Source organism: Xenopus tropicalis, chromosome 7 (assembly GCF_000004195.4).
Source record: "Xenopus tropicalis strain Nigerian chromosome 7, UCB_Xtro_10.0, whole genome shotgun sequence".
Classification (NCBI taxonomy): Eukaryota; Metazoa; Chordata; class Amphibia; order Anura; family Pipidae; genus Xenopus; species Xenopus tropicalis.
Window position 1 is genome coordinate 58,123,757 of NC_030683.2, and position 15,664 is coordinate 58,139,420.

At 37.9% G+C, this 15,664-nt stretch overlaps 1 protein-coding gene across 1 annotated transcript in view; it reads left to right on the forward strand.

The window, feature by feature from the left end:
- Positions 1–15,664, forward strand: part of ssh3 (slingshot protein phosphatase 3) — a 165,381-nt gene that overhangs the window by 107,393 nt on the left and 42,324 nt on the right. The window contains exons 5-7 of the mRNA XM_002938500.5: positions 8,808–8,879; positions 8,961–9,026; positions 9,101–9,289. Coding sequence (XP_002938546.1) covers positions 8,808–8,879; positions 8,961–9,026; positions 9,101–9,289 — 327 coding nt within the window. The remainder of the gene's footprint in view (positions 1–8,807; positions 8,880–8,960; positions 9,027–9,100; positions 9,290–15,664) is intronic.

Consider the following 15,664-nt stretch of genomic DNA (forward strand, 5'->3'; position numbering starts at 1 on the left):
CCCAAGGATGCCGGATGTGGATGCGATGCAGAGGAGGGTGTGGCCTGCGCTCGGCGTATAGAATATGTGTTCTAAGGCTTAGAACACGTCTTCTATCCATTGAGCGCAGGAGCAAGGTAGGGTGGGTGCCAAGGATGCCGGATGCAGATGCGATGCGGAGGAGGGCATGGCCTGCGCTCGGCGGATAGAAGACGTGTTCTAAGGCCACGCCCCCCGTTATTTTTTTTTTTTATTAAAGATTTGGCAGCGAGCCAGATGCAGCCATCAAAAGAGCCACATCTGGCTCGCGAGCCATAGTTTCCCTACCCCTGGTATATATAGTTTAGGTAAGTGAGTGTATACATAGGTTGGTGTGTATGCACTGTGGTTTGCTAGGAAAAGTTGAACTTGATGGACTTTCAACCCAACTTAACTATGTAGCAGGTAGTTTCCTTGATGGAATCTAGTCTAGGACCCCAGTACTGCAAGGCAGCAGTGCGTATCTGGATACTTACCTGCAGTTTTTAGATGGATAAAATATACTCTGCGTTCACAAAATTGTGAAGTTATATATTATGAAGGCCACAAATGTCTGTATCCTATAGTCCAATGAAAAAAAAGTTATGTAGATATGACTTTAGCTGTTGGCATAGCAATAAGGAAAATATAAATATGAGTAGCTAGTGACTTATTATACATTCAGGCATTAGCACATAATTAAATGTTTGCAGCGGTATGTTTTCTATTCCATAGGGCCCATGGCTAGGGCAAAAGTTTAGTTAGCTGCTGCCCTAGGCAAGGGCCCATGGGTTCATATATGAAAAAAAATAAGGAGTCTGTGCCTAGTGCAGCATACCTGCCAACATTTTGAAAACGTAAAGAGGGACAAAAATAAATGCTGCATGCAGTGCGGTGAATGTTTTTACCATGCCCATTTTTGCGACCACACCCCCTAAATACCACTCCCATTTGACTAAATTTGGCAGGTTATTTAAAGTTTGAACACATTTCTGGGGGTTTCTCAGTTTCCCTGAGAGACCTGTTTGGCTTATTAGTTACGATTGTATCTAAGTGCAGGTGTGGATTTTTACCTTTCTGGGCTCTCTGCCAAAAGCCCACTTATTTAATTAAAAGCGAGAAACAATGTATCTCAGTGCAGGTGACGCTTGTTAAGATTTCTGGGCTCTCTGCCAAAAGCTACTCTTAATTAAATTTGTATCTTTTTTTTTTTGTATCTTTATCTTCAGTGCAGGAGATCAGGGAAATGAGGGACTTTTCAGTAAGAATCTGGGACTGCGGGTTGAACTGTCAAAAGAGGGAGGGAGGTATGATGCAGCAGTTTAGCCACACTAAGCTGGGTCCTGCAGGTGCCTTTATGTAAAAATAAAATGATGGAAATGTTCTAAAAGCCCTCAGCTCGCTGCCAAGGCCAGGACTGTTTCTAGTGTACTTGGATATTTTGCATTTCTGACATGCATATGTACATGTAAGCTTATTAAAGAGGTAGTATAGCCTCTTTTGAATATGAATTCAGTAGGCAAAAAGCATGTTCAGTAGAAGCTCTTATAATTGAACTCATGTTGAAAATTGTATGTGTGATTGTATGTATATCTTTATTTAAAAAGCGCTACTTATGTGCGCAGTGCTGTACAGTAGGATGCATGAATACAAACAGGGGGGTTATTAAGATAATAATGGATAAATACAAAGTATAACAACAAATACAAGATACAATATATTGTATCTTGTAGATATTCTGTCCCTTTAAAAGAAAACTATACCCCCCCAATACTTAACCAACAGATATTTTATATTATGCTAAGTGACTTATTAAAGAATCTTGCCTAACTGTAATTTAAATTTCAGTAAATATTGCCATTTTGCATCTTTTCCCTTGAGCCACAATTTTGTGATGGGCGTTGTGCTCCCTCAAAGATCACCTGACAAGAAAGAATGCAGCTCTAACTGTAACACGAAGAAGTGTAGAAGCAAAAGAGAGAACTCTGTCGATTCATTGGCTGATGTGGCTTAGCATGTATGTGTGCACTGTGAATCCTACAATCCCAGGAGGTGGTCCTTAATTCTTAAAATGGCAATTTTCTATTTAGGATTACCCAATGGCACAATCTACTAAAAAAGTATGAAAATGGTTTATTTAGATAAAGCAGGGTTTTACATTAGAGCTGGTTTATGCAATATATTTTTATAGAGACCTACATTGTTTGGGGGGTATAGTATTCCTTTAACCCTTTAAGTGCCGCAGGATGTAGAATCTACGTCCTGTGTATCAAAGTACCTAAGTGCCACAGGACGTAGATTCTACATCCTGCAGCTGCTCCTTCACTCCCCACTCGTTCCCCAGCCTCTAGACAACTAGCAGAGGCAGGGAACGAGTGGCCCCTGGGGCTCAATTGCCCAGGGGCCCCATAAGAAATGTCAGGACACGATGTCTGTGCGTGTCTGACACTTCCTGCTCTCCCTTCCCTCCCTCCTCCCTCTGAAGACTCACCATCGATGGCAGGGAGAAGCTGCAGCACGGCTCCTGGGCTCTTCCTCCCACCTCCAGAGGATCTGTGTGACTGCTTGTCCCAGGTAAGTGTTAAAAAACACACATACACACATAATACACTAATACAAACTTATACTCACACTTACACACAAACACATACATTTTGGGGGGGTTTCACACATTCACAGCACTTACAGCACTCACACTTACTTGTACACACACACAAAACACATTTTACCTAGTGTACACACACATTTACACACTTATGTAATTTTGTAATTTTTTTTTTATCGCATCGTTTTTATTCTTGCCTGAAAAAAAATGTTTTATTGTCATTGCAGATAGTTTATTTGCTAACCGCACTGCGCAATACCTTTTGTGTATTATTTTGGTGTTTCTACTACATTTTCTGTGATTTTGGTGCATTTTTAGGTATTTTATTGCATTTTTAGCCATTTTCAGTTATGCATAGTTGTTGTTCGCTTGATTTTGTCTGTAAAACTTATTTGCCCAAGCCAAAATACTCAAACTATTATTCTGACCGCAGATATTATTAGGCAAAAAAAAAATGATTTTAGTGATTTTTTTTTTATTTTTATCAATTTTATTGCATTTCAGTTCTTTTTTACTTGTCTTTGCACATGGACATTTTGTCTGCAGGCATCCTCTGTACCCCACATAGTTTGGTAAATCTATGCATATTGGGCATCAAACTGTTCAGTAGACCCCTGGCGTTCATATTTAGGGTGTTTTATGTTGGTACGTTACTAAATGTGGGGTACATAATGGGGCAACATGCAAGCTTTGTGCCGATTTTCAGAAATGTCACAAAAACCGTTCTGTTTAGCATAGCTTTGTAGTTTGCAGTAGAAAGTTGTATTTACCCACTTTTGTTTTGTCAGAATGTGTACTTTCGGAAAATATATGGTTTTCTAGGGTCTCCGTACTGTTAAGGGGGTCTTATGGCACATAATACACATACCGGGTGCAAAAACTGCATGAGCCGGAGCATCTTATGTGAAAATTTATATGCACTATTTATATTTGGGTGCCACATAGTTTGGTAAATCTATGCATATAGGGCATCAAACTGTTCAGTAAACCCTTGGCGTTCACATTTAGAATGTTTTATGTTGATACGTTACAAAATGTGGGGGTACATAATGTGGTAAAATGCAAGCTTTGTGACGATTTTCAGAAATGTCATAAAAACCGTTCTGTTTAGCATAGCTTTGTAGTTTGGTGGTTTGCAGTAGAAAGATGTATTTACCCATTTTTGTTTTGTCAGAATATGTACTTTCAGAAAATGTATAGTTTTCTAGGGTCTCCGTACTGTTAGGGGGTCTTATGGCACATAATGCACATGCCGGTAGCTTATATTGCAGCGTATATACTTTGTATGCACTAACTTCCTTTTGGGGTCTCTAAATGCCAGATACATCGGTGATCCTATGCGCAATGGGCATCAAACTGTTCAGTGGACCCTTGGCTTTCATATTTAGGATGTGTTTTCTTGGTACCTAATGTTATTTGGGAGATAAGGTGTTTGAAAGTGGAAGATTTGATGGGATTTTCAGGTATTTTATCAAAACCGACAATTTTGGGAAAGCATTGTGACTCTGTAGTTTGGAGTTGAAAGACATGGGTACCAATTTTGAATTCGCCCGAATGTGTACTTTCCAAAAATATATGGTTTTTGGGGGGGTCAATGTATTTTTTTGTGTTTTTACCTCACAGAAAATGCAGTAAACGTATTGAATTTTCAGTAGCTAAAGAGACCTCTGGGGCAATTTGTATGCACTAACTTCCTTATGGGGTCTCTAAATGCCAGATACATTGGTGATCCTATGCACAATGGGCATCAAACTGTTCTGTGAACCATTGGCTTTCATACTTAGGATGTATTTTCTTGGTACCTAACAATATGTGGGAGATATGATGCTTGAAAGTGGAAGATTTGAGGCGGTTTTTTAGAATTGTCATTATTTTTTATAGAAAATGCCAAATTCAGTAAAGCATTGCCATTTGGTACTTTGGAGTTGGAAGACATAATTACCCATTTCGGATTCAGCAGAATGTGTACTTTTCAAAAATATATGGTTTCCTGGGGTAAACCTAATGTTCCAGGATTTTTGGCTTTGGAATCTAAAGTATGCCGTATTCTGCTGTAATGCTTTGAAAATTTAGTAATTTACTGCTGGTAGTTTTTGATCTATAGAAGTCAGAAATCTCCATAAAACTATACCTATCAGGTATTGGCACGTTCGGGAGACATGAGGCTTTCCAAATCAGTTGAATTTTTGTCCATAAAATAAAATATGTTTCTGGTATAAATCCCTATATCATGAAAAATAGCATTTTTTCTTTCTTTTTTTTTTTGTATTTCAAGCTCTATCTTGTTCCAGAAGTGGAAATACACAAAAACGCAGGCAAATTTGGAAAGCTCAGGTTCTCCTGAAAAAAACAATATATAGTTTGCCTACCTAAACTTAACCCTTCCCCTAGTAAAAGCCCCTAAATTGAGAGAGCACAGAATGTTTACAAAACGTCTGGCACTGAGGGGAACCAAAATGTCAAATTCTGCTGGCACTTAAAGGGTTAAGCTTTGTTTTATCTTGCTATGGATATGGTTAATTTTATCCTAGTCAAAGCATTAAAGTATGAGCATCTGGGATATAGATCCATTAGTGTGCAAAGAGATTTCCCCTATCCTTATCGGAGAACATGATTACGCATACAACCCCCCCCCCCCCCCAGCTTATGAATACAAGATATAGAGGTGTAAATCTATGGATTTACATCAGCCATTGGGGAGCAACTTAGGATTTCAGTAGCTGGTAACTGTGAATGCTCTTAGCCTTTGATGAACTGACACTTTAGAGGCAAATTGCACATTCAGATTTTATTTAATTTTAATAATGTGTTCCAATTTAAATTTGGGGGCCATAGTCCAGTCATAGGGTTACTCTGTTAACCTCATCATTCCTGTCCTGACTTCAATCATACATTAGCGAATTATCTTGATAGAGAGAGATTCCTGCTGAATAGGAAAAGACCTTTATCCAATGAGTGATTAACTCCAGTTTGAAGTGTGCCTGCTTGTACAATTCGTTACTTTTCCTTTTGTTTATTTTATTTCCTGTTTCAATAGAGTATTGTTGAAGATTTTTACAATATAAATTCCAGTGCAAATGAAAAAAGTATAAATATAATGCATATTTCACAAGAAGTAATAGCATCATTATTTAGTTCCATATTTGGTAGAGAAAAATGTAAATGGATCTTTGGTTTAGAAGGTATACATTATCACTGGAGAATATGTAACATTGATCTGTGTGCTTTTATATATGAAGTAAACCAAATATAAACATAAAAGGGAAAGGAAAAAGAAAAATGAAAAGAAAGACAATAAAAAAAGAAGAAAAGGAAAAGAAAAATTTATATTGCATATTTAACAATATTCAACCTCAAGTGACAATCTCCTTTAGAACTGATTTCTATCGCCAATCTTCTCACAGTCTCCCAACTTTGCACAAAGTCCCACAATATAAAAATAGATCAGCGCCTTTGGCAAAAATGGAGAAATAAGGTCTCTCTGCTATCTGTGCATCCTTAGACTATGCAAAAAAATGCAACTACAAATCATTAGGGAATATATATAGATCTAAGCCTTTTTTTTTTTTATTTTTAGAAAAGAATGTGCTGCTAACACAATACTTAATGCCACTTTTAGTCACCCTAAACATCTAATTAACAACATGCTCATACAGCCAATTTTTGCGTCTTAAACGCATCTGTTCTAAAGAAAAAGACTTCTTTTTTAAATCTAGGGACCTTTTCCAGAGATTAAAAGAGAGGGGCTATGCAACGCATATCCTCAATCAGGCTTTTCAGAGAGCAGCATCTACTAATAGATCGGATCTTTTTGATAGATGCAAGACAAAAAATGAGACCAGTACAACTCTTCGTAAAAATGTACCCTGTGAACAAAAATATAAATATAAACATTTGAAGAATAAGGATGATCAAAGGAAACACTCCTGGGATTTTTTTGCATAGGAAGCACATAGATGAGATAGGCAGGCACTCCGGAAATCCAATAAGGTAGAATAGTAGCTCAAAAATTAAAGTAAAATCAAAAGTAATTTATTGAAGAATACACATAAATTCTGTCCCTCAGTACCACAAAAGTTGGAAAGCACTGGCTTAAAGAGTTGTGAAAGGAGGAAGTAGTGTTCTGGCTATTATGTTAGACATCTGCCCACTCCAGCCACTATAGATTAAATTTTTGCCTAACTAACTATATTGAAAACATTTTTTATTTTGCACAGTCTATCTATTTTACCCAGTTTTATTTTTTACACTGGACTGTTCCTTTAATCTAGTCAGTGGTTAATGTAGGATATTGTACATAATGGTTTACTAAAAAAAGTAATATGAGCAAGGCACTGGGGCTAGATCGAATACACCATTAGGTGCTAAGAGAACTTAGTTTTAGCCAGGCCTCTATTTCTGATTTTCTAGAAAATAGACATTGCCCATGTATTGAAGGACATGTAAACCCCACACACAAAAAAATAATCAGTGAACAGCTTCTTTGAAATCTTTCAATACCTGCCACACTGGTTGTCCACAGGTTAATAGGAAGGCTTAATCACTTAGATTTCCTTCTCCTCCTGAAATCCACTTGGCCCCCTCCCTCAGGAATTAGCTTTGATATCTGGCTTGTAGGCATGCTCATTTGTTCTGAGCTCAGATTACTAAACACGCCCTCCAGTCTAACCGCCAGTGAAGAGATGGCATTGCTGGTTCCCATAGAAACTCAGCTCTAGCTGTCTGATTCAATTTTTTTCTCATAACCTCCTCTCCTGAGCTCAGCTCAAACAAAGCAGAACTTTTATCAAAGACAGTTCTGCCTGTGTGAGCCTGTATTCTTGATGAAATGTGTGCTGAATAAGGGTCTTTGTGTGTGTATGCGGTTTGCAGATTTAAATGTATCCAATTATGTATCCCAATTATGCCCCGCTTGCACTTTACTTGTTGTGCCGGCTGATTCAAGTTTATAGATTCATACCTGTCTGTCTTGCTCCTTTCCTGATGTCAGACAGGCTCAGATCTATAAATACCGAGGCTCAGTGGGTTAGGTTTGGTTGCAGGTTGATTTTTTTGTCTGATATAACCTAGCAGACTTAAAATTGGAGGTTTTCAATTTAGGATTATCCAATATCACATACTTATAGAAAACTATATTTTTCATGAATAGGCTCTTATATGAAAGGAAGTCTATTACTCATGGGTTGTTTATTGTGATATGTTTAAAAATATCTGCAATATTCGCTTTTAAACCAGGGGTACTTTTTAATTCAATAGAAACATGATACAGGAATGGGCTTCATTATCCAGAAAGCTCCGGATAATGGGAAGGCCATTTTCTAGAGACTCCATTTTATACAAATGATTAAAAATTTAAAAAATGTTTTCCCTTTTCTCTGTAGTAATAAAATAGCACCTTGCGCTTGAGCCCAGATAAGACATAATTATTCCCTATTAGAGGCAAAATGATCCTGTTGGGTTTAACTGATGTTTAAATCTTTTAGTAAGCTTAAATTGGTTGTAAAGTCAAAAACAATAATTTTTCTGTGCGTTATTTGAACCAAATGAAAAAAAATTGCAATATATACAATATTTGATATTATCGCCTGACAAGCTCTCTGCTCACAGCTGTTTTAGGCCCCCACAGGCAGTGGGCGTCTGTTTCTCTTGCTCATCCTGGCTGCCAATAGACGGAGGGGGCGTGTATGTTTACTATGCAAGTCACAAGAGGTGTGCACATTGTTGACACATGAATGCTTTTATAAATCCTGTTGTAAAAGGAAACTACAGTGCTCTGCACCAGACATAAAAAAACTGTTTGGTTTGTTTTAAAAGAAGTATCATTAGCCATGCTGTCATTAGGCGATATCAGTCCAAAGCGTTTCTAAGTATATGGTAATTCGAATTACAAAAAGACCCCTTATCTGGAAAACCCCAGGTCCCAAGTATCCTTGACAACAGGTCCCATACCTGTACTTGATCCTAATAAAGCTGTATGAATCCATATTGGTGGCAAAAACTCCAACTGTTTAATGTTAAAATGATTTTAGCATTTAGCATCTTAATTACAGAAATATCTTTTATCCAGAAAACCCCAGGTCCCAAACATTCAAGATGAAAGACCCCCATACTTGTTCTGGTATTAACAGAAGTGTGTAGACATGTTTCATTATCATGGTAATATAAAAGAATCTAGTTGTCAACGTGTCACCCTATATATTTGCAGGTCCCTTTGCTGCACAGTTGGCACTGTGCTGCCCATATGGAGCAACACACAAGTTTTCCTGGATGGAGATGGGTAAGCTCTCATGTTATTGGTATTATACCAGTGTGTGCCTTCATAGTTATAACCAGAACGTCTTTTTTTTTTTTTTTTAAGTGGATTCACTGTCACATCTGGGATGGATATCTGTCCATTTAAACCTATATCAGTTCAAACCATGTGGTGAGTCACCTGCCTATTCTTAAGTCATGCATAGTGATTTATTGATTCCTAGTGAAAATGTTCTTTTCCTTTAGGTCACTCTTACAGATGCTCCACAAAGCGTGCGAAAGTGCATTATATAATAATGTCATATCAAGCAGCAGTCTCCATTCTGGATTAATTTATTACCAAAGTAGTCGTGGTTCACCACAGGGTTGTTTGAATGCATGGACAGCTTCTCCAGACATTGAATCTGTGCGAAGGGACCCTGCCACCCCAGAGAGGTGAGAAAAAGTTTAAGGAATACTGTCATGGGAAACATGTTTTTTTCAAAACGCATGTTATGTATGTATGTATAACTTTATTTATAAGCGCTACAAGGATACAAAGTGCTGTACAATCTTATATTATACACAGGGAGGACAAGTTGTATAATAAATACAATAAATAATTATAAATACAAAGAGATGCCATGTGGTGTGAGACACAATAGGAAGGAGGTCCCTGCCCACAGAGCTTACAATCTAATTGCATCAATTAATAGAGCTTCTCCAGCAGAATCCTGCATTGAAATCTGTTTTTCAAAAACACAAACTGATTTTTTAAAATTTAAATAAAAATATGGCTATGGCTAGTCATATTCTTCATTTCCCAGGGTGCCACAGCCATGTGACCTGTGCTCTGATAAACTTTAGTCCCTTTACTGCTGCACTACAAGTTGGAGTAATATTGCCCCCAGCAGCCGAACAATGGGAAGGTAGCAAGATAGCAGCTCCCAGTATCAGAATATCAGAATAGCACTCAATAGTAAGAAATCCAAGTCTGGCTTGCGACTCCTCCAGTTATATGGTAGTAGGAGAAACAATAGGTTATCTGAAAGCAGTTCTAATGTGTAGCACTGGCTCCATCTGAAAACTCAGGATTAAGCACAATGCACTGAGATGTCTACCTATACACCAATATTACAACAACAAAAATACATTTGTTGGTTCAAGAATAAAATTTTAAATGGTAGAGTGATGTATTTACTATGTAAACAGTGTAATTTAGAATTAAAAATGACACCATAAAAATCATGACAGTACCAGTTAAAAGGACATGTCAACCCCCTAACCAAAAATTTTAGCAGAGAAAAGCCTCACAGCACTGTTTAAATACCTGCCACTCCTGTCCCTCAGAAGCAAACACTGAAGCTGCAGCGATCTGCAGCAAAATGGCCGCCTGGTGACATGCAAAACGGAGCAAAAAAGAATGCGGTGGTGCAGGCTGTAGGAGGAGATTGAGGGAGCGGCACTTATGCGGTTTAAGTGGGGGTAAGGCACCCTATCCATTAGAAGTGAAATTAAAATTAGGGTTGACATCTCCTTTAACATGACACTTACCAATAAAGAGGTTAGTAAAAATCTTTTACAGTGGTTATGGTTTTAAGTAATTTACCAGATACTGAGACTATTTATGGCAGATTGTTTTTCATATTTGATGGTTACCAGCCCATGGTTGTATAAATTGATAGGAATGCAATGCACCCATCATTGCACACACTTGTTGATTTAGAGACAAGACGCTCAGGTGTCCAGTGAGAAAGCTGAATCAGCACCCTCTCTAGTTGCATTAGCCTTAAATTAGCAAAAGCTTTTTATTTAAATGGATCTTTTGCACGCTTACAATTAACCATTTTTGCAGCCTCGTGTTTTTATACTCTATTGTGATAACCACAAGCAAAAATCACATTTTGTTTTTGATTTCACTTATTTGATTGCATTGTTATTTGTAGCTGATTTTTAGCAATGTTTTTCATTTACAGTTCTGTGTTGCTGTTGGTTGCTTGTTTTTGTTGATAAAGCTATAAGGAGGCGGAGAAAAAGGAACTTTGTGTAGTATTTTAGTAAAAAGAACATGCATTATAAAGTGACAGTATTTACTGTATTTAGTGACAACAGTGATCCACCTTCACCTGCCGCACAGTGAGCCAACCTACTCACCAGACTGAGATGGGTATCAAATTCACATCAGTCATATCCAAAAGGCTGTCACAGAATCCAATTTCTCAGTGGGATGGCAAAACCATCATATCGAAAACAATAAAATCACATATAGCATAATACATTTATTAAAAGGATTAAAAGTAAACATTCAAGGTACTCACATAAGTCTACTTGGCACAATGCGTATAAAAATCACTGATTCTTAGTAGTCCTGTGCGTTTTGTTTGGTAAATGCCAGTCTTCCTCAGGGAATTTATACATATCTGACGTCAATTTATACATATCCTTATAGCTTTGCTATCAATATAGCTTTTGTTTGGCTCCTAGACAGGGAGAAGGAAGGAAGCTGCATTTATTGCTGGCGATAACCCACTTTCATAAAGTGACCACAAATATCAGTATCTTTTTTTACTAATGCCTTTACTTTTTTTAGTGATTTTGTTGCATTCTGAATTGTTTTCCATTATTTTGTGTATGTTCTATATGCTGCACAGGTTTGTATACTTTCTGGGCATAAAACTGCTAAAAAAAAACTTCTAAATTTATATTTGTAATATATCTTTATTCTGTAAAACATGTAGAAGATGAGATCTGTAAAGTGTATGGAAATCTGGTTAAAACATCAGACAGAGAGTCGGTTGTCAATGGTGTATTCTCAGCTTGAAAAAGGGGTTTTGGTGGGGTGTGTTTAGTATTGTATAGGGCCACTTTTATTTTATTGTTCATTAATATGTTGGGGCAAAGCTTTGTAACTCATATATCTGCTTGCTGATGATACAAAACTGTGCAACAGGGTCTGGACAAACTGGAAATTTAGGCGGCTATGTGGCAGATGAGGATTAGTCTTGATAAATGTAAGGTTGTGCGTCCGGGATTTAAAAATATGCAAGCTTTTATTTTATAACTTAATAGGGGCCAGTTTAGTGAAATCCTTGATGGAGAATGGTCTAGGTGTAGATGTGAATAGCAAACTTACCTGTTACAAGTACAGATGCAGCCAAGATCCTTTACCATCCACGTGGTGCATGGTCCATGGCATTTTCTAAAGTGTTTTACTGGCAAGGTTTCTGTATGGGAGCCTTGACTGTAGAAGCTGGGGCTTTCTGCTTTACATTCTTATTCTGCTAGACCATGATCCCTTCTGTTTTCTTCTTCCACTCCACATTTGTCCCTCACAAAGATATGGTGGCAATATAAATAAGACATGAGAAATTAATGGGGTGCAAGAAGAAAACATAATTTAATGCTGATTTTAATATTGATTAGAGAGAGTAGAATTTTGGTCAGAAAAGGCAATTGGACCTCCAACCTCTTCCACTAGGCGAGTGCTGTCCAACTGGCGGCCGGGGACCCCCCTCTGTGTGGCCCCCCACCTGTCTGGCTGCTTTGATGGCTTACTTTTGTGTAACCTTTAAATAGTATCAGTACTGAGATAACCTTGGCCCCCTGCATGGTTCTCACCTCAGATTCAGGCTGTAATCCCCCAGTATTGTTTAAACATGTAATCCCCTGTGTTTTTCACACCTTTTAGTTTCTGCATTGTTCACCCCCTGGGTATGGAACACACAGGCAGCACAGGGTAGGCAGAGTATGGCATACACAGACAGCTAAAGGCAGGCAGAGTATGGCACACACAGGCAGCATAGGGCAGGCAGAGTATGGCACACACAGGTAGGGCAGGCAGAGTATGGCACACACAGGCAGCATAGGGCAGGCAGAGTATGGCACACACAGGCAGCATAGGACAGGCAGAGTATGGCACACATAGGCAGCTAAGGGCAGGCAGAGTATGGCACACACAGGCAGCATAGGGCAGACCGAGTATGGCACACACAGGCAGCATAGGGCAGGCAGAGTATGGCACACACAGGCAGCATAAGGGACGCAGAGTGCTGCCTGTGTGTGCTATACTCTGCCTGCCCTATGCTGCCTGTGAGAGGTGAACCTGGCAGGGGTTTGTTCTGGGAGTTTGTTAGTAGTTGGAAACAGCCATTAAATGGTCCCTAAGGTGTGTAATTATGTTGCTGGGGGTTGCTGTGCTATCCACAGGGGAGGAGGAGGCATATGGATTTAAGGGTGTGTCTTAATATGACACAATATAATTCTTTCATATATGAATAACTGTTGATATCCCTGCAGTGAGGACCAAGCATTTGGGTTTTTGCTGCACTACCACCATTGTGGTAAAATGGGTGTGGTTTGAAGTGGGTGTGGTTCAAAAAGGGGAGTGTCCAAAACTGGCTTCCATTAGCAGCCCTCCACCATGTATGCTAGAGAAATTCTGGCCCTCGGCACGGCAGAAGTTGGACAGCACTGCACTAGGCTATTTGAGTGCTTTAAAACAACCTTATTTTTATTACAATTATTTAAAAAACTAAACTGTAGTTTAGTGTACTAAACAATGAATGTATTTTCACATTTGGCTGCAGCATGTGCATTTCTGCTATTAGTTTCTGAACGATCAGGCTGCCTTTTTTGGTGAGGGAGGAGGGCAATTGCTCAATACCCGGAAAATGTTTAAACTATTTCCCAGAATCCCCTGGCAGCCATTGCCCTAATCTATAGATTTCAAACTCTATTTCTTTATTTTACATTATGTTTTCTAAATCCAAACATTAAACAATGATCCAGTCACAATGGTACCATGATTCTCATTGATTCCTCAAAGTACATGACTGGAAGTGTGAACGGTTGTGAAACCGCTAGGGTAAGGATGTCAAAGCAGCATTGTATGTTGATGACAAGCAGAAGGATTAACACTTTCATAAGTGAGAGTGATTGTACCATACCGTCTTTAACCTGTCAGTTTTAGCAAACACCTAATTGAATAAGTTCAATGGAACCATTGTGATTGGATGTCTGTGACTGTACTACCCTCAAGGGTTTAAATGCAGGGGAATTCCCTACCACTCATTTGAACTGAAGAAGCCACTCATATGAGTGGTGAAATGTTTTCAAGAAAAACTCAGAAAAGTCCAGTTGTTTTAGACTTAGTTCTACTACATACTGTATATCATTACCTGGATGAATAAGAATCTTCATAGACATACTGTAGGAAAACTATAGCCAACCCCCCCCCCCCCTGTGAAAGAAATGCAAATGTTGCACAAGCCATTGTTATCCATTGTTTTGTGTGATGACTCTATCCGCGCTCTTATAAAGTTACCTTAAACCTATTTAATGGGAAGAAAAAAAAAAGACAGTGTTACTTATTTGAAAATACACAAAAATTTGTGCTTTTGAGCTGCCTTCCTCCACCTAATCCTTATGTTGCCCTTCGTGAATTAACTACATTGAGTAGGCGCTCTCAATCAATTAACGTCAAATAAAAACCCGTGACTTATAGAATAAAGTGAATTTAATTTTTATTTTACACTGTGAAATTAAATAAAAAAATAAAAAATTGACCATTTATCGTTCAACCAGTTCATATATCAGAAATAGAAAACATGGAATTCGAGTATCTTACTAATTCAGATAAATACATTGGTGGAAACTAAATAAGAGATAAAAGAATTTTAACCATTTATCATTCAGACAATTCATATATTGGGAATGTCAAGTATCTTACTAATTCGGATAAATACATTAATGGATAAATTAGGGTTAAAAATCAAATATCTCACCCAATGATTAAAAACCAAATTGATATACACATTTAAAAGTTAAAAACCCCCAAAATACCCAATTCGCTAATACTGATAATGTCTCTATATTATACTTCTAGTTTTGAGGACCACTCAGGATTTTAATTAAGAATACATCCGATATAAAAAATAATACTGCTGATCCGTTCATAATGACCCACAGACGAGGGTTTTTACATCGCTCATGTATTATTAATGTATTAATGGCAGGCTTCCGAATTTGGTGAAATAACCACTTAAAGAGCTGTTCCAAACACCAATTATATATACCTCTTAAACCCACTGGGACAGAGCCCCCAGGAAAGATTAAACCAGTATTGCAATCAGAGTCCCGGGCGGGAACTTATCCATTGTTTTGTAAACTTTATTGCAGACAAAGAAAGTGTGTTATTTTACACTACAGCTTTTTCATATAACTATAATAAAAATAAGGTTGTTTTAAAGCCTCAGAGATAGCAATGTCTTAAATAGCCTAGTAGGAAATGCATATGGCAGCAATGTAAAAGGTTGGAAGTACATTCCCTTTAATTCCCCCAAAAAATTCTACTCTCTCATCAGTATTAAAATCAATGTTTTATTTTGTTTTCTTCTTGCACCCCATTATTTCCTCTTGGCTTCATCTTTATTTTCCACCATATCTTTTTGAAGGACCAGTTCTGAGCAATATGTGAAATATGTACTGCACATCTGTTACTCTACTAATAAGAATATGTGTAGTAGAAAAGGAAAATTAAAAGGGATAATGGTTGAGCAGAAAAAGGGAAATGAAAATGAAATTAAAGAAATGGATAAAGCAGAATGCAAAGTTAGAGGAGGAAGAAAAGCTTTGGTTAGTTTAAGGAATTAAACCCCCAACCTTTAACACTACTGCAATGTGCCTACCCCACTAGACTATCAGAGCCATTGTTAATACTGGTGGTTCAAAATGATCTTATACAACTGTTCCTCAGGACCACTCACATACATAAGAATGCAAACCCCCTTCATTTTGCCAGCAGAGACATAGGTTAGAGGGTTAAAAAAAAAA